The sequence below is a fragment of the Canis aureus genome, chromosome 28 (genome assembly GCF_053574225.1).
Source record: "Canis aureus isolate CA01 chromosome 28, VMU_Caureus_v.1.0, whole genome shotgun sequence".
NCBI classification, from domain to species: Eukaryota; Metazoa; Chordata; class Mammalia; order Carnivora; family Canidae; genus Canis; species Canis aureus.
This window is the reverse complement of record NC_135638.1, coordinates 26,356,255-26,382,680: the sequence shown is the minus strand read 5'-3', so window position 1 is coordinate 26,382,680 and position 26,426 is coordinate 26,356,255. Positions and strand designations below refer to the sequence as shown.

At 37.8% G+C, this 26,426-nt stretch overlaps 1 protein-coding gene across 1 annotated transcript in view; it reads right to left on the bottom strand.

Moving 5' to 3' along the window:
• The window catches only part of PDE7A (phosphodiesterase 7A), a 115,876-nt gene extending 91,310 nt beyond the window's left edge, over positions 1-24,566 (bottom strand). The window contains exon 1 of the mRNA XM_077876751.1: positions 24,407-24,566. Coding sequence (XP_077732877.1) covers positions 24,407-24,544 — 138 coding nt within the window. The 5' untranslated portion in view covers positions 24,545-24,566. The remainder of the gene's footprint in view (positions 1-24,406) is intronic.
• Positions 24,567-26,426: the final 1,860 nt, after the last annotated feature.

The window sequence follows — 26,426 nt, the reverse complement described above, 5'->3', positions numbered from 1 at the left end:
GTTTTTAATCACATTGATGTGTATGTAGCGAGTTATTTTTCTCTTGATTTTCAAGATTTTTGTCTTGAAAATCGGACAAATTTGTCTTTTAACAAACTGACTATGCTGTTCTAGGCACAGGTCTCTTTGTATTTATCCTCCTAAACTACTGAAGTTCAATCAATTTCTGGATGTGTAAAGTTTTTCATCAAATTTGGAAATTTTTCCAAAAGACTGTGTTCTGTACCTACCTCCCTCCTTCTCTTTCTCTTTCTTTCTTTCTCTTCCCCCATCACCCAGCTCGGGGCTCCCATTATAGATATGTTGTATGTTTGATGTTTTCCACAGATCTCAACGTTCTGTTCCTTTTTCTTCATTTTTCTATCTTTCAGATTGAATCATATCTATTGGTCTGTCTTTAAATTCCCTGATTTTGTTGGCACTTCAAAAAGACTGTTGAACCCCTCTAGTGAATTTTTCATTTCAGGCATTATATTCTTCAATCTAGAATTTCCATGTGATATTTTAACTTTTTACTTTGGAATAATTTAGATTTACAGAGAAGTTGCAAAGACAGTACAGAGAGTTCCTGTATAAGCTTCACCCAGCTTTCCCTAATGTTAATATCTTACATAAGCATGGTACAATTTGTCAAAAGTAAGAAATTAACATTGGTTCCTAACGACAGACTTTATTCAGATTTCACCATTTTTTCAACTAATTTTTCCCTTTTTTGTTCCAGGATCCAATGCAGTATACCACACTGCATTCAATCATCATGTCTCCTTGGTCTCCTCTGATTTGTAATAATTTCTCAGTTTTTCCTTGTTTTTCATGACCTTGACAGATGTTAAGAACACTGGTCAGGTGCTACTATAGAATGATCCTGAGTTTCACTTTTGCCTGTTTTGTTTTGTTTTTTTCATCATCAGACTCAGGCTATAAGTCTTGGGAAAGACTACTACAGAGGTGAAGTACTCTCCCATGATGTCATATGAACTAGTTCTTTTTTGTTGTTATTGTTTTTATTATCTCTATACCCTCCATCCAGAAACTCCATTTGTTGACTAACATTGTTATAATTTCCTTTATTTAAAACATGGTTTCCTTTAGTTCTTGTGGCATATTCATAATAGTTTAAGTCTTTATTAAGTCCCAACATTTGGGGACATTCAGAGAGGATTCTTTTTTACAGTCTTTTTTTTTTTTTTTTTTTTTTTTTTTTGTGCATGAGTCATACTTCACTGCTTCCTTACATGGCTTGTAATTTGGTTGTTGTTAAACCTAGAGATTTTATATAATATTATGTAGCAACTCAGGATTCTGATTCTTTTTCTGACTTATATGTATTGTTGCTGTTTTGTTTACTTCTTTCATTTTGTTTAGTATCTTGCCTGGGCTAATAAACATGTAAAAAGTCTTTTTTCCTGAGGTATGCAGTCCCTGATAGCTCTGCTCAGTTTTAAATATACTGATTTTATTTTTTAAGCCTGGCTTCCTAGGGGTTACCCCTTTGTATCACTTAGGGGTCAATATGTGATTAGACAGAGTTTATCTCAAACCCCCTGAGCCACTAAGGCTCCCACCCCTGCCCATGGATTTGTGTGTGGGAGGAAGGGGAGCTCATTTTAAGTTTGCCCCAGGTTTATCTTTCCACAGGGCCCTTTCAAGTCTCCTTGGTGCAAGAATGCAACTTGAGGGTCAAAAGTAGGAGAAAACCTCGGGCCTTCCCAGGGCTTTCCTGTGCTTCTATGCAGCCTCAACCAAGAAAGTTTGCCTCAACTAGTACTGTAAGCCCCTGATATTTGAGCACTGCCTTGTGCCCCACCCCACCCCCCAACTTGCACTTCAGAAAATTCTCATTACAGACAGTGTCACCGGGCATGACCCACCCCTCCAAAGAACTGAGCCCCTTCAAGTTGAGGTCTTTCTGTCCTGCTTCTTGCTGGCAGAACGTCCATGCCAATCAAGGTGGGCCAGAGTAGGGTAGAAAGTGAGCAGTCCCAAGCTAGAATGCCACAGATTCCCATTTCTCTTACTTGAAGTTCAACAGCGTAACACTTTTGAATGTTTTAGACAATTGGCTTCTGGTCAACCTCCCAAGTATTGAAATGGTTGCTGCAGAAAAGTTATGTAAAATAAAAATTCCATTCAAATATTCATACTGTTTGGACTAGTAATCCCAGTTATAGAAAACCATCCTAAAGAAATAACCCAAAATCATGGTGCAAGCTGTGTATAGCATGTTCCTACACATTATTTCTCCCTTAGTGCCTCCCTTACAGCTAGATGGAGCCCTGTGACTAAGTTCTCACCAATGCTACCAAAATGGAAGAGATACCACAACTTCCTCCTCATCTCCTCCATGGTAAACAGCCCTGAACTTTCTGTCTTTCCCCTTCCCAACCGAAGGCCTCAGTTTGGATTGGTAGCAACTCACAGACAACCATGACAAACAGATCCCTGTATTACTTCATGGAATGGAATCACTTCACCAACTTGCACCTATATCTAGGCTATTATATCACAACAAAATAAAATATTATACTACCAAGTGACATTACAAATCCATGCTTTTTAAAAAAATACATATTTTAAAAGAAATAAAATTTAACGTACTAACTCATCCCAGCTATCTCAAAATATGTATGTAAACATCTTTCTCTCTAGTGAAATAGAAATAAACTTAAGGAATCTTTATCCTATCCAGTTTCATATTCATGTAAAACATGGATCCTCTGGCCAATGTTCAAATCCAAGATGCTTGGTATGCAATCCAGCCATTGTGTTCTTTAATAAATGAAAAATTATCTACTCCTAGAGCTAGGAACCTTAGCCAAATAAGACTGACTGTATAACTAAATAAACTTTTTCTACGTAAGACAAAAGTCTTTTGGCTTCATCTTTTATATTTGTATTGCTTAAAAGAAAATAAGGTTTCAATGCAAGGGGATATACTGGAAACTGATCCAACAAAAAGCTTTATGCATTCTCCCATCCAGCAGCTTCCGTCAACCGAAAAATATATTTGAAGAAGGATGAAAGCCGGCCCCACTATGAAAAGCATAGCTTTTAAGATGAAAGCTACCCACCCCCCCAAAAAAACCCAAGAAATTGAAACAGCCCAGCCCAAAGAAAGAAAAACAGAGCTGCTAAAAACTTTGCTGTCCTCTCATATTTGAAACTATACAATCTCTCTAAAAATGCAACTAATTTATACAGTATTTTGGAATCTCCAAACCTAATAATTAAATTTAAGGCTTAAGCAAGGGAAATGTACAGAACTCTACAAAATATAACTACACATTTGTCTAGTTATTAAAAAAAAAGTGGTCCTGGCTCCCTCTAACAAAGTGTACCACAAAACATGAATCACTAGCCACTTGTGGCTCCAGAGTACCTGAAATAGTGCTTGTCAAGACTGAGATGTGGTCTCCAAAAACATATAAAAGTATATCAGTAACATCTTTTTAATACTGATTACGTGTTAATATTTTGGATATAATTGGTTAAATAAAATATATTAAAACTAATTTCACCTGTTTCATTTTATTGTTTAAAATGTGGCCCCAGGAAAAAATTTAAATTACATGAGGCCACGCTATATTTCTACTGCATATCACTGGTATTATACCTGAACAAACCAGCCCAGTTTCTAACAAGCAAAATTCTATAACCATTTTCTTTTGGTTTAGTACTCTCTAGATTCCATAGTTGTATCCTAAAAACAAAAAGGAGATGTTGACCTAGGATTATTTCCTACACAGTATTGAAGATAAGGGCTTCCTATAGTCATCTGGTTACTCAACAACAGGGGTCTAACCTATTATCACAACCAAGGCCCCAGGAAAAATCCACAGACCTTTTAGAAAGTCCTTCCAGGCTGGAAACCTCTCACTCTGACCATGTCATTTGCCAGCTTTCTGCAGGGATGTGAATACTAATAACCACTTCAAGAGGCTCTGCAGAAATCCTTCAGCCATCAAAGAGTTAAAAGTGACCACTCTGAGATGGCATTAGAGGATTTAAGACAGAAGTGACTAGCTTGCACAGCAGGGTGTGAGGCGGCACTGTGGGAGGAGGGAAATGGGAGGAGTGTGAGCAGAGCAGAAAGCTAGACTCCCTTAGGACTGAGTCACAGGACCTTATAAGGATCTGACGTACTTTTTACATTTGCTGAGTATCTTACTTTGTGTGAAGCACTGGGCTGAACACAGCTAAATAAACAGTGTCCACTCTTTAGTAGCTCATAATCTAATCAAACTGCAGTCAGGACAGATCAGTGTACAAGGCCAGCTGTTCTGACAGTTCATCCTGGGCCGCAGCCTTAGGACTGAAGTCAGAATTGGTTAATAAAGTCAAATCAGTAGACAAAAAACTGCAGCTAAGTGGATTCAGGAGATAAGGAAGGTTATGATTAAATGGGTATCATGATGAATGGACTCTGAGAACCCTTTGAAATGTTACATATGGGGTGTGTGTGTCTGTATTTGTGTGTGTGTGTGTGTGTGTGTGTGTGTGTGTGTGTGTGTGTGTATAAAAGAACTGCTCTGAGGTAGTGGTCTCCAAACTTGTAATGCATTTATTTATGAATTGTATTCATTTTATTTTATGTACTCTATGCAACATGAGTAAAATTAGGATCTAAAACAATAAGGCTAAAAATATAAAGTTCTAAAATTTTATTTTTCTATCTTCAGTGCCTTTTCTTGCATGGCCCACATGAATCCTGCTCTCAAGGAAATTTAAAAACACTACTGATGCGGAATTAAGTGTGGAAAGCCTCAACAGTTATTAAAACTACACTTCAACTGGAAATGAGCTGAGGCCAACCACAACAATCTTGAAGTCACTTCCAGAAAGCTTTTCTCTGAAAATGAATTTAGAGTATTTTCACTGTAGGACAAAGGAAAAATGAAAATGTGGGTTCTACACGTCAGGTAACATATGTTTTGCTTTTATCTTCAGTTTGTTCTCTTTTATGTTAATGTTTTAGGCTACCAAAAAACCTCTTAAAGATAGAAATTATCTTTAAAAATTTAGACTTTAGAAAAGCTATGTAAAATGGGCCCCATATTCCATGTTTCTGACTAGTATAAAATTTGAGGTAGTATTACTAAATTTAAAATATTGCTTGAGGGAGAGATTGTGTGCTGTTTTAACAATGAGTGTGCTTCTGTAGTATATTCAGAAGATCTCAAGTCAATCATTTTCAGTATACTTTTCCAAGCATAAAATTTTTGCCTCCAATTCCACATTCTCAATTCTAGAAAAATAGGTAATGGATACAGACAAGTCACAGAAAATAGCTAGCAGGAAATTAATAATAAACATCTATTTCAAGTTTAATATCAATAAAAATCCAAGAAATGGAAACTAAAAAGTATCAGCAAGGTATGAAAAGGCACTCACATTCTACTCATGGAAATATAAACTGATATTCTCTTTCTGGAGAAATTTGACAGTATTCTGTGATCTAGTAATTATATTAGGAAATGATTTCAAAATTTAGATGGACATATATGAAAATGATATCACAATATTTTATTTCTGCATAGAAAATGACTGAATGAAAGTGCTCTAAAATGTTAAGTGTTTATCTCTGGATATAGGGTTACAGGTGGTGTTTACTTTCCTTTTTTTTTTGTATATTTCATTTTTTAAATTATAAGCACATATTAACTTTAATCCAAAAATTTCAAGTTTCTTTTCAGAATTCCTTTTAACAAATATCACCCAGTTCTTCTTAAACAAATAAGTGTCTGCTATTTCTATTCCAAATAGAGCTCCTATTCTAATTTTTGATTTTTACCTCCTCTTCATCAAAAGCATTCAGCACCCCTCCCCTACTCCAGTACACTAGAGATGAGCTCTAGTCAAAGACAGATCTCCGTTCAAATCCTAGAAACATCATTTACAGTTGTGTTACTTTGCGCAAGTTTTCTAAACCTCAAGAGAGTTCTTAAATAAGATTACATAAATTTAGAGATTAAGACAGATTCATACCACAGTGGGCAGCTCAGAAAGGGTATGAGGATGAAGGTGGAATTTTAAGGGGAGGGAGTAGGTGGGACTATAAAATAAAATTACAGGAATACAATTTGGGATTCATCCCAGAGACAGTTATGGTGACACAAGATCTGACATGATAGCATGAGACTAAAAGAGTAAATTTTTCTTCATTCTTCTGTATTGAACACTTCCTGTATGTTACACACTAGGTACACAGCAGTGCACAGGGTAAACAAGATCCCTGCTTCCTGAGCACATATTCTGTGGTAGCAGGGGTGGGGAGTATGATGGGGGGTGGAAGGCAGAGACGGACCAATGAATTGAGTCAGTGGTGTGCCACAAATAAGACAAAATAAGGTAAGAGGACAGGTGGCGAAGGGTGCTGTTTGAAATAGGGTGGTCAGGAAGACTCCTCTGCAGGGTGGGCTGTGATCCGCAGGACAAGGAGCCATGAGGAGATCTGGAGACCGAGAGAAGAACGGGAACAAAATCAAAGATGGAAACAAACCTGGCATGATCATAGCAAAAAGACCATGGTGAAAGAGGGAACTGAAAAGTTAGCAGGTGTGAGATTACATGGGACCATAGCAAAAGAGGAGTTTGGATTTTATTTTCACTGTGGTAAGAACCCACTGATGATGTTTCAGCAGAGTGGCATGAACTGACTGCATTTAAAAAACGACTTCGAGAAACCATGAGAGATCCTTAACTCTGGGAACCAACTGAGGGTTGCTGGAGGGGAGGTGGGGGGGGGGATGGGGCAAGTGGTGATGGGCATTAGGAGGGCACATGATGTGATGAGCGCGGGGTGTTACACGCGACTGATAAATTATTTAACACTACATCTGAAACTAACGGTGTACTAATACGTTGGCTAATTGAATTTAAATTTTAAAAATTACTCCGACAGGGCAGCCCCGGTGGCTCAGCGGTTTAGCGCTGCCTTCAGCCCAGGGCGTGATCCTGGAGACCCGGGATCGAGTCCCATGTCAGGCTCCCTGCATGGAGCCTGCTTCTCCCTCTGCCTGTGTCTCTGCCTCTTTCTCTCTCTGTGTGTCTCTCATGAATAAATAAATAAAATCTTAAAAAAAAAAAATTACTCCGACAGATCTGTGGAAAGCAAATCCTAGCCACAGGATGCTATCACAGCAGGCCAAACATGCCCCGAACGAGGCAGGATTGATAGCATTAGTGGTAGAATCACACAGAATTCCCAGAGGCTGATTTCAGCTCTTGCAAACAGAGCACAAAGGTTTCTCTTTCTAAAATCTGCCCTTGTTCTCCCAGATCAAATGTGCCACTACTAAACTTCATGTACTATGGTAATGAGGACACGTATCAAGAGTATTGCAATTCTATATTTACATAGCTGTCCTTCCTACTAGATCAAGCTCCAAGAACCAAGGCAGGAAAACATGTTCTATTTATCTTTGATACACCTATCAGAGTACCTGGCATATAAAATGTGCTCAATAAATGTCTGCTGATTGAGAGAATGAACAAATACATTTTAAATAATCAATATGTGTTCATTTCCTAGGGCTGCTGAAATAACACAAACTTTGTGGCTTCAAACAACAGAAATTTATTTTCTCTCAGTTCTGCAGGCTTGAAGTCCAAAATCAAGTGTTGGGCAGGGCCATGCTTCCCCAGAAGGCTTTTGGAAAGAAACCTCCTTTGCCTCTTAGGAGTTTCTGGTGTATCCCAACAATCCTTTGTGTTCCTGGCTTGTAAACTGCATCGCTCCAATCTCTGCTCCATCTTCAACATGGCCTCCTTCCCCACGTGTGCTGGCATCTCTGTGTGTCCTCTCCTCTTAGAAAGACATCAGTCATTGGATTTAGGGCCTGTCCTAATCCTATATGACCTCATCTTGATTATATCTGCAAAGATCCTTATTCCAAATAAGGTCACATTTTGAGGCTCCAAGTAGACATGAATTTTTGGTGGACACTATTCAACCCATTACACCATTCAATACCACAATGGATTGCCTTATAAAGTGGTGATCTTCTATTCCAAAAACGTTCAAGCAAAAACTGAGTAGCCAAAATGGATGCTCAACAGATGAGATTTCTATATCACCTCTGTGTGTCCTTTAAAACCGCTGTGGTTTCAGTTTATTCATCTGTATACTAAGGAAACTGATTTCTTTTTTTCTTTTTTTTTAAGGAAACTGATTTCTATAGCCTCTTCTAACATTAGTGTTCTGATTCTGGGTCATAAATTTTCTTGATGACTTTTTACATTTTATAAATAAATATGGTATGCTAATACAGAGACCCTAAAATATTTCAATAGATTATAGCAAAAAGCTTACCTTATCAGTTCTGAAATAGGCAAAATAGTTTTTGTAAACTATCAGCCACCAAACTTACTTCATTTTCCCATAAATATGCAGCATATTCCTCCGTACATCAAAGCACTATACTTCCATTTTAATACACCACTTTGGATACCTACTATGTGCCAGTGAACAACCCACTTCTGACCCACCAACTTATACTTATTAACTAGCTAACTAGACCTTTCTCCATTGTTTCTACATAGTAGAAGTGTCATTTAATGGTAAGATTTTTAAAAACAGCTTTACTAAGTTCCCTTATTACAAAAGTGATGTATTTTTATTGTTTTAAAAAAAATCACAAGTACAAAGATACTAAAAATTACCATAAGTCCCAGTACCAAAGATGGCCACTGTTAACATTCTGCTGACCAACCTGTCAGACTTGTATGTATGCATACACTGATGTATATAATATCCTTCATGTCTTATTTACAAAAATCAGATGTTATATAAAAAATTACATAAACAAGCTAATACACATGCTACTCTGCAGCTAGTATTTTCCCCAAATTGTTGTGTGTATCTTTCCAAGATGAATAGAGATACATGGCATCATTTTACAGGATAGAGTTTTATGCTGAATTAAAACAACAGGGATCCCTGGGTGGCGCAGAGGTTTAGCGCCTGCCTTTGGCCCAGGGCATGATCCTGGAGACCCGGGATCGAATCCCACGTCGGGCTTCCGGTGCATGGAGCCTGCTTCTCCCTCTGCCTGTGTCTCTGCCTCTCCTTCTCTCTCTGTGTGTGACTATCATCAATAAATAAATTTAAAAAATTAAAAAAAAAAAACATATTCTAACCAACCACCAGACTGGTGGGCACTGAAATAATCTAAATATCCATCAGTCCAGTGTTGCAAATTATTACCAAAATAATTTATGCACATTTGTTTTAGCAAATTTTTGCAACTGCCCCTTTAGACAAATTCCATGACCGCAGAAAAGGTAGTATTCATGCTGAAAATTTGGATTTGTAAAAATCTACTATCCTCCAACACTGAATCGAATGATGCTCCCAGATCCATATAAAAGAATAACTATTTTGTCACCCTCTGCTAACACTGGTTTTTGTCAGACTTTGCCAATATGAAAATAGATATCCCCCATCAAAAAATACTTTTTCTTTTTTTCATTTTTTTTCCATTTCCTTTATTACTAACAAAGCTAAACATGTTTTCCTACATTTGTATTTCTCCGTAGAGCTGAGTCTTCTGCCAATTTTCTAATGAGTAGAAAATTATTTTTATTTATTTTTTCCTATAGATCTTTTTTGTTGCTCTTCCTCCCCTCCCCCTACAGATCTTATTTCTGTTGCCCTATCCAAAAAATCCTTCAGGAATGAGACAAAGAGGTTTCCTCTCACCATTCCTTTTCAGTGCCACACTGGAAATTCTAGCTAATGTAATAAGACACACACACAAAAAAAGGAAACATGGTATAGATTGAAAAAGACCTAAAACTGTCTTTGTTCATAGATGACATGATGTCTACATAGAATCTATAAGAACAGGACAAAAAACCCTCCTGGAACTAATGAGTGATGATAGCAAGATTAAAGGATTCAAGGTTAATATACAAAATCAACTTCACATACAAGTGAAATTTAAAATTTAAAACACAATACTATTTACATTAGCACTCCCCAAAATGAAATACTTAGGCATAGATTTAACAAAATATACACAAGATCTTTATGAGAAAATGACAATACTCAGATGAATAAAATCAAGAACTAAATAAATGGAGAGAAACTGCATCTTCATGGACAAGAAGATTTAATATTGTCAAAATGTCAGTTCTTCCTAACTTGATCTAGTTTCAATTTAATGCCAATCTAAATTCCGCTAAGTTTTATTGTGGGATGTCAACAAACTAAAGTTTACAGAGAAAGGCAAAAATATCCAGAATAGCCAACACAATATTGAAGAGGAAAAACAAAATTGGAGGACTAACACTACTGGACTTCCAGACTTACTATAAAGCAACAGTAACTAAGTATATTAAGATAGTGTGGTATTTGTGAAAGAACAAACAGATCATTGAAGAATAAAGAGCTAAGAAACAGGCCCACAGAAATACGGCTAAACTAATCTTTGACAACAGAACAGTGGTAATCTGAGGCAAAGATAGTATCTTCAACCAATGATTCTGGAACAACTGGACACCCATATGAAAAAAATCAATCTGAACACAGACCCCACACTTCATAAAAATTAACAAAATGGATCACAGACCTAAATATAAAATATAAAATTCCTAGAAGAAAATATTTTAAAAACGTAGATGGCCTTGGGTATGACAATGACTTTTTAGATTACAACACCAAAGGCACAGTGCATTTAAAAAAATTGATAAGCTGGACTTCATTAAAATTTAAAACTTCTGCTCTACAAAAAACAATGTCAAGAGAATGAGAAAACAAGCCCCAGAATGGGAAAAATATTTGCCAAAGACACATCTGATAAAGGACTGTTATGCTAAATATACAAAGAACTCCTAAAACTCAGTAATATACAAACAATTTAAAAATGAGCCAAAGACCATAACAGACACCATATCAAAGATATACAGATGGCAAATAAACATAAAAAGATGCTCCACATATGTCATCAGCAAAATGTGAATTAAAACAAGATGCCACTATACACCTATTAGAATGGGTACTCTAAAACACTGACATCATCAAATGCTGGTGAGGTTGTAGAGTAACAGGTATTGTCATTCACTGCTGATAGAAATGCAGAATGGTACAGCTACTTTGGAAGATAGTTGGGTGGTTTCTTACAAAAACTAAACATACTTTATCCATATGGCCCTGCTAATCACATTTCTTTGGTATCTACCCAAAGGAGTTGAAAACTTATGTCCACACAAAAATCTTCATAGAGGTTTGTAGTAGTTTGTAGTAGTCTCATGTGCCAAAACCTGGAAGCAACCAAGATAAATGGTGATACATCTAGACAACAAAATACTTCTCAGTGCTAAAAAGAACTGCGCTATCAGGTCAAAACAACAAGGAAGAACCTTAAATGCATATTAAGTGAAAAAAGCCAATTTGAAAAGGTTGAAGACTGTATGAAACCAACTAAATGACATTATGAAGAAAGCAAAACTAGAGACAAAATATCGGTAGTTGCTAGGGGTTGAGGTGAAGGGATAATTAGGTAGAGTACAGAGGATTTTAGGGCAATGAAATTACTCTGTATGATACTACTAATAATGGATACATATTATACATTTGTCCAAACTTAAAGAATGTACACCACCAAGAGTGAACCCTAATGTACAGTATGGACTTTGCATGATGATGCTTTATCAATGTAGGTTCATCAATTCTAATACATGTACCTGTCTGGTGAAGAGTGTTGATAATGGTGGAGAGTATACATGTGTTGGGGCTGGAGGTATATGGAAAATCTCTGTACATTCCTCTTAAATTTACTGTGAACCTGAAACTGTTTTAAAAAAAAATTAAGTCTTTAAGAAAGGTTTGTTTTTTATAATAACTTCAATGTTTTTCCTAGAATTTTCTTAAAATGTTCACAATAAAGAATTAGAGGAAAAAAGTAAAATGAAGTAAAAAAAAAAATCGAAAAATTCCACCTCCTACCATTTCATACATAAAAGGCTATATAGAATGAGCAATTTGTATATAGGGAATATTATTTTATTCCTCAATGTGAAAAAAAGCTTTATTCTTAATTTTTAAAGTATAGGTGAAATACATCTTTCTTTTTTTTTTTTACATCTTTCTTTGTAAAAGGTTATTTCTGTTGCACATAAATCTCATTTCATCAAATCATATCTTCCCAACTGGTCTATGATACTTTCAATAATGGTTTTATCTCTTATGTTTTAAGAAGTAACTCAGATATGTTTTAAATTGAGTGTGTTTCTACTCTAACTTCTTTTAAAACTCCCTGGACTATTCACAGATGCTTTGCTACTCAAAAAATAACGTTCAGTAAAGGAAGACTGCTACCTAAGGAAATTCAAAGGTCAATCCTTTCACAAGGCAGTAGGGGATATAGTGAGAAAAGCAACAAAGTTGGGAAGAATTAATCTCAAAACTCTAATTTCTCCATTGTCTAACTGTGGAATCTTGGAGAAATCACTTAGCTTTTCAGAATCTTAATCATCAAATCTTTAAAATGACTTATATGATTCCTTCCAAGCATTAATATCCTGATTCCATTTCCAAAGAAGTCCCGAGTGATTAAGTATGATGACCTAGGATTAGGAACAATCAAATACCGGAAAAAAAGGTTGATGTATGAAATATTATTTCTATATACCTATGAAAAATGGTTAAATATAGGAACAAGACAATAACAAGATGGGATATAGTAAGCCAGTAGTCTACAAACTGGGCCATGCATGTATAACCCTGAAAAGTACAAGAATATGGAGAGTTTCAAGAAAATTGATTTTTCAGCTCTCAACTCCCATATGTACAACTTTCTAAAAAAAAAAAAATTCTGATAACCCAATATATCAGTTTTCATTTACCTCCTCTCCCTTTTCATCTCTACCCCTCTACCACCTTACAAAGGAACCTGCAACACACAATCCTTCATGATACTTACTGTGGAGAGAGTGTCTAACAACATCTAGGGAGCCAAAAGGAGAATTCAAAATACCCACAGTGAGAAAGTCAATGATTCTAACAGACAGGGGTACCCAACTTTTTTTTCCAAGTAAAGGGGTCATCAATTCTTACTTCCATGAATATAGAAGTTAAGCCAAATCCAGTTGCTACCTGACAAACCATTAAAAATAATTTTATCACTTTGTTGTCAACTTTGAAGAATGGCTGGTACTGCTAAAATAAAGTACTTACTACTCATGATTTCTCAATACTTTCACTATTAAAGTAAAAGAGGAAGAAAGGCAATGCAAAACACCATATTTTCTGATAGTATTAATGGATAAACAATAAATATTTATGAAATAACTTAAAAAAGAATCCATTTCCAATAAAATTTTACTGTTTTAATACTTTTTAAATTTTATAACTCACACATTGGTTTGTGCACTGGTTATAGTCAGTAAAGCTGTATTGCTGAGACCAAAATAAATTTGAAACAGCTTTATGAACCAAGGAAATTTAATTTTTAATTTTAAAAAATTTTTCAAGATTTGAGAGAAAGAGAAACATAGCATGGGGGGAGGGGTAGTGGGAGAGGAAGCGGAATCCCCGGATGAAGGACTCAATTCCAGGACCCTACGATGACTTGAGCCAGTCAGATGTTTAATCGACTGAGCCACCCAGGTGCCCCCAACATAGGAAATTTTAAATGTTTTTAATTATAATTCTTTTTACACAGAACTCAGAATAACTGGGTGACAATTAATACAAAATGTTTTTTATTCCCATTCACTAAATTCATGAATGAATTTACTTTCATTGTAGAAAAGTATGATATGATTGATAAAATGCTTTTAATTATAAAAGATGGAGATAATGTATAGTGACAGAAAAACAGAAAGGAGTTCAAGAAAAAAATGAGGAATGTAAAAATTCTGACTTAAAATATTGTTCACATATTTTTTTAAAAATAATTATGGAAAATAATCAAGTTGTTAAAAATTCCCTGGATGTATTTTAAATTGTGATTTAAGTAACACACCAAAAATTATTCATTTACAAATACTGAATTTAGGGGAAGAGTTTTTTTGTTTTTGTTTTTTTTTTTTCAAGAAGGCTCCACACCCAGCATAGAGTGCAATGTGGGGCTTGAATCCATGACCCTGAGCAAGACCTGAGCTGAGATTAAAAGTCAGATACTCCACCCAGGCACCTCTCGATGAAAAATTCTTGATGTGTGAGAGGTATATAGCTTGTTTGTTTTTCCAGTTCTTTGAAGGATATATGAGCAAAAAAACTCTGAAAGTTAGAATGCATCATTTGTCCTAACCGTCCTAAGATATTGCCTACTGGACATGCCCACCTGGATGCTCCCCAGATACTTGAACTCAACATACTCAAAGTAAATTTATTATCTCTTCCCCCCCACCACACACACACACACACACACACACACACACACACACAAAACCTACCTCCTCTTCCTGTATTTTTGTTACTAGCTTCATGATCTGGTCTCCCAGACTAAAAAAGTGAGAATTTTTTCTTACCTCCCACATCAAATCAATTCCTAGTCTCTAACTCCTAACTTTCTAGTTCTTGCACCACAGCCACTGTTTAAGATCTCTTCATAGGCTGTCATCAAATAGCTCTTCAAAACAAGAACTATACTTTTTTTTTGCCAGAGTTGACACACAATGTTAGTTTCAGGTGTACAACATAGTGATTTAACAAGTTCATACATTATGCTGGGCTCATCACAAGTGTAGCTACCATCTGCCCCCAAACATCCCTATTCAAATATCAGTGACTACATTCCTTATGCTATGCCTTTTATTCCTGTGAATTATTCATTCCATAACTGGAAGCCTGTATCTCCCACTCCCTTTTACCCATTTTGCCCAACCCCTCACTCCCCTCTTCTGGCAACCACCAGTTTGTTCTCTGTATTTATAGGCCTGATTCTACTTTTTGTTTATTCTTTTTTTAAAAAAAGATTCCACTGAGTGAAATCATATGATATTTGTCTTTCTCTGACTGGCTTATTTCACTTAGCATAATCCCCTCTAGGGCCATCCATGTTGTCTCAAATGGCAGGATCTCATCCATTTTTATGGCTGAGCAATATTCCAGTGTGTGTGTGTGTGTACCAAATCTTCCCTTATCCATTTGTCTATCAATGGATACTTAGGTGGTTTCCATATCTTGGTTATTGTAAATAATGCTGCAAGAAACATTACCTTTTCTTTTCTTTTTTTTTTTTTTTAAACATTACCTTTTCAAATTAGTGTTTTTGTCTTCTTCAGGTAAATACCAAGTAATGGAATTATTGGATTATATGGTATTTCTATTTTTAATTTGAGGGACCTCCAACTGTTTTCTACAGTGGCTGCATAAATTTACATGCCCACCAACAATGCACAAGAATTGTTTTTCTCCACATCCTCATCAACACTATTAGTTCTCGTCATTTTTATTTTAGCCATTCTGGCAGGTGTATGGTGAGCTCTCACTGGTTTTGATTTGCATTTCCCTGATGATTAGTGATGTTGAGCATCTTTCCATGTGTCTATTGGCCATCTATAGGTCTTCTTTGGAAAAATGTCTATTTAAGTCCTCTATTTCTTAATTGGATTTTTTTTTTTTTTGGTGCTGAGTTGTGGAAGTTCTTTATATATTTTGGATATTAACATTTATCAGAGATATCATTTGCAAATATCTTCTCCCATTCAGTTAGGTTGCCTTTTTGTTTTACTGATTGTTTCCTTCACTGTGCAAAAGCTTTTTATTTTGATGTGTTATTCCAATAGTTTATTTTTGCTTTTGTTTCCCTTGCCTTAAGGAGACATATCTAGAAAGATGTTGCTATGACTGATGTTAAAAAGATTACTGCCTATGTTCTCTTCTAGGATTTTTATGGTTTCAGGTCTTACATTTAGGTCTTTAATCCATTTTTATTTTTGTGTATGGTGTTAAAAAGTAGCCCAATTTCTTCCTTTTACATGTAGCTGTACAGTGTTCCCAGCAAAATTTATCGAAGAGACTGTCTTTTCCCTATATTCTCACCTCCTTTGTCATTGATTAATTGATCATCTAATCAAAAGTTTATTTCTGGGATTTCTTTTCTGTTCTACTGATCTATGTCTATATTTGTGCCAGCACCATACTGTTTTGATTACTAAAGCTTTGTAGTACAACTTGAAATTTGGAATTGTAATACCTCCAGCTTTGTTTTTCTTTCTAACAATAATTACACTTAAATTTACTTCTCAACATCTCCCATGGAGAGTGAAACTACTTTATTATTACAGAAGAGCTATATAAAAATACCTGTAATGCTTATTATCGAGTTACCCAAAGAAATTATAGAATCATGAAGTTGGAAGGAACCAGAGAGCCAATCCTCTTGACCATATCCTTATCCAAGTATCTTTCAAGCTACTGTTTCAATTTATAATCTCATGAAGTAGCCAGCTCTCTCTATGGACATCTCTGTCAGAGATCTGAGCCCAAATACAACTTGTTTCACTTTTTTCTAGATTTACTGTGATTTTAAAAAAGATTCACGTTGAAAGAAAAACACTGGTAAAATTACATACATTCTAAACAAAAAGTTAAAAAAATAGTTATAATTTAACATCCAGAGATGGCTTCAATTAGCATTTGGAGATATCACTGGCTTTATTCTTCCTTTTTTGTGAGTATGCATGGTATATAGATTTGACTTAGTTTTAAACAAAACTGGGACAAACTGTTGAATACTTGGTACTAAAAGTAAAGTAAGAGAAAATATTATTTTTTATTCAACTGCTACATTACTTTTCAGCAAATTTACAATTTATATCTACTAACACTGTATAATCTTCATGTTATATATTTATTTTATCATTCTTTTAGTTTGCATTTCTTTAATTATTAGTGTGATTAAACACAAGATCACCCAATTTCCCTACTGTTTCTACCTATTCATCGTACTCTACTCTCTGCAATAATATCTTTTTCCTATGTCATAAAAGGAAGTAGAAGAGAATGCATAGTCTTTAGGGTCAGGTCACAATGACACAGAGTTTAATCCATTTTCTACTATCTAGTTGTGTTACCTTGGACAAGTGACAACTTTAAGCTTGTACCTTCTCCTGTATATTAGTGACTGCTCTCACAAAGTAGGAACAAGACGAGGCAATCAAGAATATACAACCAATCAAAATCTAAATTAATCCTCCTCTCTTTTTTCTCATTCCCAGGATAGTCCTTCACATACTAGAAGACAGCAATGCTCTATCATCTGTCACCAACCACTCCTCCACCTCCATCCCCATCTTCTTGGCCCAAATCCTGAGGTTTCCTTTCTCCAAGCTAAATGTCTCCGATTTCTTCACTCACATATCAAACAGTGTGCTTTCAAATTACTTCATCATCTTGGTAACTATCTTCAAAGTATGATTTAACTTAGTCATGTCCCCCTAGAAAGTGGCTCTAGAGTAAAATCCAGATATGATTTGAAAAGACCAGAAGGTAAGTTATCACTTCAAATAATCACCTCAAATCATCAAATGTGTCTTCCTTATCCAGATCTATGAGTCAACAAAAACCTACAATCCATAAACCTAAAAGACTAAATATATTCTACTCACCTTCACTGAGGCAGGCTAGGTTAAAAGTGAGGGTGTTGAACATGACATGCCTTTCCCAAAGTTCTCGTGATGCCCTGAGCAAATAATGTAATTTCTCTAAGGTCAGTTTACTCCTTTGGAAAAATGGTAAAAATGGGAGTAATAATACTTACATAGTTTTTTGTAAAGATTAAAAACATTAATTACAGTATCTGTCATGTGAGGTACTCAATAAATGGAAACAGAATTATCACTGAAACAAGACTACTGCATCTTTATTAAGCACCATTTACCAAGTGCTTTACATGGTCCTGAGCTCAAGTTTGGTCTACCCAAAATGCGGATGACAGAGTAGGCTTTGCTCAAACTTAGTTAAACAATTAACAACTCATCTTCTTCCCCCAATTCTTCCTGCCCTGCTTTCTTCCTCTCCTCTTCTCTCTTGCCACCATCTTCAGAAAACCAAGAGCCCTCCCTACCAGCAGGTGGAGGCATAGAGCAGTAATCCAAAATTCCTACTCAAAATTACAAGCAGGAGAAACTTCTGATTTCAACCACAAGAACACTGGCACAGGTCCATTAGGAAGGAAACCTGCCAGCAGCCAAAATGTAGTTCTGCAAGCTTCAAAAGCTCATCTACAAATGTAGCTTTTGTTCCTTTCCCCATATACTACTACTTCATATACTAAATCTGAATGCAAATCGTGGATGTATCATTTATTTGTGACTAACCTTTGAAAGACATATTTGACAACAATATAAAAATCAACAAAGTCTATGTTACATTTAACAAGAAGAGGCTAGTTAAATGTGAGAGAGAATAAACACTCAATTTTCTCTCCATTCAAATTAATCGTAAGATAGCAATCTGTAGAATTAAGAAGTTTTAAGTTGTTTTTAAATTAGAAGATTAAAAATTAATTGTTGAAGTTTTCTGAAGTGGCCAAAGGAAGTGTAAGAATGCCCACATCTTAAAGATCTTTAGTCCAGGAATTTCTAACAAAATTAGATTTTACATAAACACAAACACACAGTTTTTGGAACAGAAAATTAAACTTTTTAAGATCTGCATGCAATGAGGGTTCTTTATCACGTAAGCTTCTTTAGTGTCTTTATTCCAACTAAATGGGTATTAATAGTCCCAGGCAAAAATCTGAATTAAGCTAAGCTTTGTAGACTTCCTCTTTCTTCAGCTCTTCTCTTCCCAAACTTGTCTCTATACTCATCTCGAGAAAGTTAATTCTCTAAAATTACTCTGGTCCTTCATGAAAAGAAAAGGGAGAAAAAAGGAAGGAAGGAAAGAATAGCTGAAACTTAGACTAAAGTATTAGCAGAATTCTTATCAAATCGCCTCAAAGAGAATGGATGGTACCTCTCCTTTCCACCCAAAGTGAGTTCCCTACTCTTTGTAACTCCTGAAAAGGGCTTAATATTTTACTGCTTGTAGGACATTTGTTTTCAAAAAAGAATTCCTGAATAGGCAGTATGTACAGCTGATGGAACTCCAAGCATAGCCACAAAATCTGAGCATAGGTCTAAAACCTCTTCCAATCACGTCGCACAGACTAAATGTGTTCCTGATGACAACTTATAAACCAGTAATTTGAACATCCTACTCCTCAATCAGAACACCACTCTAAATACACTACAAATTTACATTAATATTATGTTTGAATATATATTTGAATTGTAGTATAAATATGTATTACTTCAAAAGTAAAAGCCAAAACATGATACTATTAAAGTTAAATCAAAGTATGAAACATTTCTAAAAACAGAAAAATGAAACCAAGATCCCAACAAAACAAGTCTTTGGGCAGTGGACAGGGAGGAAGGTGGTCTCAGCAACTGAACCACTCCCAGGACATCCCACCGACTATTCACACTATCCCCTGTACTGGCTTCCGAATGTAGATTTGTGAAGAGACAACTACTATGGTAACAGTAATTTGAAATAATGCACATTTACAAACTGACATTAGATATGTAACAATCCAAAAAAAAAAAAAAAAAAAAGATATGTAACAATCCTTACAAATGAGCACAAAATATGCAAATGAAATTTGACAAAAGAGGAAATGCAAATGCACAGAAACACTTGAGAAAGTGTATATTTTTGCTTAGTCCAAGTTGAAACAAACTTAGCCTACCACAATGCATCTACTAACACAGTAAAACATATCTGGAAATGTTTACACAACATTTATAAAATAATGTTTATTATAATAATTATATAGTATTACAATGTAATAATATATGATTGGAGATGAGAAAAAGTAACATTTATCTTAGTACTATAAAAGGACAGAGCTTTCTAAAAACCCAAAAACCATTCTTACCTCTTGAACTGACCTAGTGATACCATTCTACAGACTTTATCAAACATGCATGAAGGTATTAAGGTTTTGTGTACAACATCAAGACCTGAAAGAATTCTAACTTTTCAATATTCAGAGAATGTGTTACTCATAGATCAACATGACATCACTACTCATGATCATTAAGTATACATAAAACTACATGGTACTCTGACAGTATAGTAGCTTCTAGTCATATAATAGCAACTAGTCATGCAGCTATATAAATAAAACTGAATTTACAAACCAGTTCTTCAGTCAGACTAGCTACATTTCAAGTGCTTACCTAGCTATATATGGATAATGACTATTATACTAGATACTGCAGAGAAAATTTCCATTATCACAAAAAGTTCTATTGGATAGTGCTGACCTACATAGCTTTCTGGACTATCTATCCTCTATCCTCCTCCCCCTCACATGCCAGATATTATAATTGATGTTTTTAATCTTTACAAAAACCCTGCAAGTAACATTACTCCCATTTTTACCATTTTCCTCAAGAAATACCTACATAATCTTCAGGCTTTGGCCTAAGCCTCAACTACTATGAGAAGCTTCCCCTGATTTATCCAGGAAATTTGGGTATACCTTCCTGTAGTCTCATTATGCCTTGATATCTCCAATAGAAAAATTATGTCACATATTATAGATCATTTTCCCCACCACACTCCTGTAAGCTTTAAGAACCAACTTTTGCCCAAGGGACTTTGAACTGTTCTGGCACATACAGGATCTTGACAATTTGTCATATACTAAGAACACTGCTAAAGACAAGAGACATATAAATTATGACCAGAAGTGAAAAATGTTTATATATAAGGAATTTAATACATCAAAGAAAAACTTGGATGGTTGGCAGGCTCACAGGTGATTTTTTTCCCCCCAATTACTAATTCGTTACATTTTCTTAGTACTCAACACAAGAGGCCTCATTCCCAGAAGGTATTTAGTAAATATTTGTGGAATAGTTTCTGTATGAAAAAAAAAAAAAAAGACACGAAGAATGAACCCTAATGTAAACCATGGACTCTGAGTGGTAATGATGCAGCCATGTCGGTTCAGCAATTGTAACAAACGTACCACTCTGGTAGGGGATGCTGCTAATGAGAGAGGGTATGCATGTACCAGGCCAGAAAGCATATGGAATTCAATTTTGCCGTGAATTTAAAACTGCTCTAAAAAGATAATGTCTTCAAGAAAGACATCCCAATATTTTGTTCAATAGTAATACATACCATCAATTAATGATAAATTTTAAAAATTAGATCACAAATTTCTAACCCAAAAAATATTTGTCTCCAGTCCATAGAAAATCTGACTAAAATAATCGCAGGTGCAGTGCTCTGGTGTGCTATTAACAGACTAACTCAACTTCCACACTTACTGAGCACCTATCTATGCAAAGCACTATGGACACAACAGTGAACAAGATAATTTCTGCTCTCACAATATTTTATCTAAATAAGAACTTTATTCTGCAAGATAAATCTTTAATCTCGGCTATCAACAGATATCCTAAAATGGCAAAAACAAGTTTCTTTTATTGTCCTGATTTTTCAAATAATTCAAAGAACTCATATTAACCATTTGAGAAAGTAGTACATGACCTAGTTTAAAACAAAAAGTTAATGCCTCATTTACTTGGCATTCTTGAGACAATGGTGTTCCAAAGAAATGAATTTTTCAGATAATTCACCCTTATCTATTTAAACACCAAAACTTACATTGTTTGGCATGGAGATTTTAAGTGGGAATATTTCAATATTTAAAAACATTCAATTAAATATGTTGACTAATAATTACTGTGTTGTACAACACTCAAGCTCCTAAACTGTATGTCCTCAGGGTTCCTTTTTAAGAGTTGCTGGCTTTAAAGAGTTTTTCTTCTGATCCCAGGCTTTGGTGTGTCTGCTGTCAATTTTAGCAAGTATCAATGAGAATTTGATTCTAGCAGCCTCCAATCCCTTCAAATTTGCTGCTGCTCGCAACACGTTTGTCAGAATTTTGCCTAATACACACACTTTGAAAGGATTATCAAATCTATATTTTAGTTGTTCAGGCTTCTGCTTATTTCCTGAATTTCTTTAAAGCGCAGTTACAAGTTCCAAACCAAGTTCGGGATAAATGAGTTACTGCTATAACTTGATAAAAGCCTTTACATTGTTTTCAGATTTAAAACTGATGCTCAGAGATAATTTCATTACTAATTCACTCATCCAACAGTATTAAGTACCTATTATGAGACAGTCTCCAATATTATCGTGAAAATGAAGAACTGAAAGATTGCGAGTTTGAACATACTCTAAAATAGATTCAGAAAAATAATTTCTTAGCGACTAAAAAAAAAAAGAAACACAGGTTTGCGGTTTTTTTAAGTATTAAATGAAACTACAAAACCACCTCAGTTTTTAAAAATTTCTGTAGCTTTAGACTTAGAACTGAAGATTCAAGAGTTTTGATTTAACCAAACATTTATTGCATAATACTCTGAGTAAGACTCCCCAATTATTTTCTTCTATTACACATTCCCATCTGGCTTTAGTAAAATCACTAGTAACATACAGTTTAGTATTAAATGACAGTCCAAGTCTTGGTAATGATAAATACACCCATTACAGCCCATGGTAAGTTTATCATCATTTTAATGTTGGGCAACAAGGATTAGAAAAAAATGTTATAATTCAAGAAACTTTCTGTCCAGATTTTCATAAGTTCCTATATACTTCACTTAGTGGTATAGTTTTTTTTTTTTTTTCAAGCTTTAGGAGTTAATAAAATATGGTGTGACTGTTCAATATTTGCTTTATCTGCCACAATCATATTTTTAAAATTCCATTACCCATTAAACCTAAGGCTAGGAAATGAGTCAAGAAGGAATAGGGCTTAAAATTGGTCCCTGAGGATTAATTAAGACAATGGTAAAACCCTCCTATCAGCCTTGTTTTAATGCTCTTGGAATCTTCTTTTTAATTCATTTTCTCCTCAGGGAGCATAAGTAACTTTATTTGTATTTTATAATTTTATAAAAGACCTTTTAATAAAAAGATCATCCTTACTATTTAGACTGAACTGGAAACAGGTATTAGTTATGGGCCTGTGATCTGAGAAAGTGAAATAATACTGGGAAGTGAAAAAAGTTACTACAGTTAAGAACCTTTAATTACTACCATTAAAAACCTTTCCCAGCAATGCATTAACATTTTTCTTCAACATTAATTTTGGAACCTGAAAATGATTTAAGGAGTACTATAAAGGTAGAGCATGGACCTAACTTTCAAAATAACAATGAGTATTATTTAAACTAATATGGTAACCTTAAAAGTTGGCTCTAACCTCATTAGCATACTATCTTGTCCCGTGAAATAAGCCTGATTTTAAATAAAAACAATTCAGAGGGAAATCCAGATGGTCTCTTGCTCTTTCTACCATTTAGGCAAAGAAGCAAATGACAAATGTTTACTGGACACACCTATCACGAGCAAAATCTCTACCAGGTGCTATCTACACTACCGGTTTAAAAAGATATGTATATAGACGTGGCTCAAGGTATTTACAACTTAACCGGAGAGAGGAAATATGCTTCACAGAAGATACTAATACTAACCAATAGGAAAAACAAATGCATTTGAATTCAAAATTGATCATGAACATATAACATTCTGGCAGCAGATACGGAGGGCACTTGACTTGGTTCAAATGTAAACAAAACTGTGTTTGCCTATTTTAAAGCTGGCAACAGAAATCACCCAGAACTAAGGAGCTGGGCCAACAGCATGACCATAGGAAAAAAAAAAAAAAAAAAAACCGAAATTCTCAGGAGCAGCTGGTATTGGACCATTCAAAACAAAGTCTTCCCGTGAGTGTTCATTAGTAATTCTTCTGCTGAAATCTCCGTATCAAATTAAAAAAAAAAAAAAAAAGAACTGATTCCCGGCTATCAACTTTGTGAAAACCGAAGCTCGGGAGAAGCACTCCGGATACTTGTTTCTTTGATAAGCACTTAAAGGTCCACCGCGGAGTAGCCGGAGCCGCCGAGGGCTCCGGGGAACTGGCCTATCGTCCGGGGCTCCGCAGGACCATCCGCACGCCACGCGGAGGCGAGGCGCAAACGCCGCACAGGTGTGTGCCCGGGGGCGGGGGGACAGGTGTGCCCGAGGCCACAATTAGGGTGCGAGGGGCCCGACCTCGGAGGGAGGAAAACAGTCCGTCCCGAAGCTTCGCCCGCCGAGCACCGAGGGGGCGGGCCTGCCGCAGGTCTGAAGGCTCCCAAAGCCCCCGCGCTGGGCGGGATTCGGAGGAGGCCGAGGGACTGAGGGTGCAAAGCCCCAGAATAAAGGAAAAGGCTCTCGAATCCAGGGGCCAGCCTAGAAACCCCCAAACAATGAACAATGCTGGGTCTGAGGTAAACAGCCGCGACTGGGGGTGTCGCGGAGGTGAACCCGGATGGGAAGAGGGAAACAAAAGAGAGAAGCCCCCGAGCGCGGGTCCGTGGCGGCGGCGGCGCGTACCTGTGAGAGTTGCCGGGGATTGGGGCATCCGAAGAGCGCGGAGCTGGAGCTGAAGCTGATGGCTCCTCGGCGGCTGAGGACGTGCTGGGGGACCGGCCTGTCCAGGGGCAGCACCGGCAGCTGGTAACATACTTCCATTGAATACGCCCGCCCTGCCCCCGCGCGGCGCCCGCCGGGCCGCGGCCGCCCGCCCCTGCGCTGGGAAGGGGCCGCGGCTCGGGGGCGCCGGGCCGAGGCGGGGGCAGGGCGGGCGGCCGCCGACCCCGGGCCGGGAAGCCGCGCTCACGCCTTCCCCGCCCCAACACTCCGCCCGGGCCGCCGGCGGGAAGACGCTGCGGCGGCCGCGGCGACAGTTACGGGGACCGGCGCGCGGCGGGCTCCGGGGTGCAAGCGGGGGCGGCACAGGCAAAGTCGGAGGGGGAGCCCTGCCGCCCCGGCGCTCCTCGGCCGGGAGGAGCCGGGGGAGAGCCGAGCAGGAGCGGAGCAAGGACAGGAGGAAGCGGTGCAAGGAAAGACTGCGGGCGCCAGCGGCGAGACCCGGGGTGCGCGGGCTCGGGACCAGCCACCAGCTCGGGCCGCCGCCACCGTCCTGCCCCTCCCCTCCCCCGGAGCCTGACTTCACTCCGCCGCCGGCGCGAGCCGGGCGTAATTCACACTTTGCAGCCGCGGACCGTGCGCCAACCACGGCCGCCGCCACCGTGACGTCACGACGCCGCGCCGCAGGCCTCGCGCCTCCGCAGCGCCCAGGGAGACGGGCTAGCGGCGGAGGGGGCAGCTGCCTTCCTCCTGGTCTGCCCTCTAAGCCGGGTCCCTTCCTCTCCTGCCGCTCGCCACCCGTCCTCTACCGCCCCCACGCCCTGTATCAGCGCGCAGCCCCCCCCCCCAGCTGTCCCCTATCTGCCCTCCACCCAGGGCGCGTGCGCACGAGGCCCCACCGCTTGGGGACATTCTCCTTCTAGCTAAACTCTTGCTGTCGTGCGCGCCGAGGGTGTGGAGCGGGGATCGGCCTGCGCTACAGGCGAGATTCGGGCCTCCTGACCCCAGAGGCCCAAAGCACGCGGCGCACTCGCGGCGCCCAGCCGTAACCGCGGGGTCACCGCTGTGCTTCCCTCCTTCAATTCCCATTCTTGGGCTTCGCTGGGGTCCGCTGCGGCAGTGACGTCAGCGGGCCGCGCGGGCACAGTCCTCCCCGCTACGTCACCGCCAGTCCCTTGGCGGGCCCGGCTGGGGCTCCCCGGGCAGGTGCGGGCCCAAGGGCTGTCCTGGGCCAAGGGGAGGACAGGGGAACCGAGAAGGCGGGAGTGGGGGGGGTGGGGGCGTCCAGGGGTGGAGGGGAAACACCGAGACTGAAAGAAGTGCGAGTATGCACTGGAAAAAATGAGAAAGGATGATACTGAGAAGACAAAGGAAAAAGGAGCCTGCATGACCTTTTACCAAAAGTGTTTTTCTTTGTTGGCTTTGATTTTTAGAGCTCTTGACCTGGTTTGTAAGCTGAATATGTCATTTGCAGGTTCATTTTGTCAAATTTCTCCCCCAAACTATCAAAGCTCTTCACTTGCAACCCATTGTTTCAAATGCATTCCAGCCCCTGGGACATCGGCCTGAACAAGCTCTTTCCTGCTGGCAAAATTGTTGATTTGGTTCTGCTCTCAGGGCTCCCACCCTTCCACTTATCTGTTATAACTAGCCGTTGGCAAGATGGTAGATCTTTGAAAGTTCTGCATAGCCATGACTGATGACATCAGGTATGAAATGCTCATGATTCCATAAATCAAAAGTCTGTAAGACGTTTTATCATCTTTCCATGGCATCTGTTTCTTTTACATCATTTAAAATGTTCTACATAGTTGTTTGTCTATTTGCTCTCTACTATTAAAAGAAATGTAACTTCCACTGTGGTTTCATGGATGTTGTCTTCCCTAGTGGTAACCTCTCTAATGCAACAACTGACCCAACTCATCTTTGAAACCCTAATTACTCCCACAGCATCTAGTAGATATATTGAGCATCTGCCGTATGA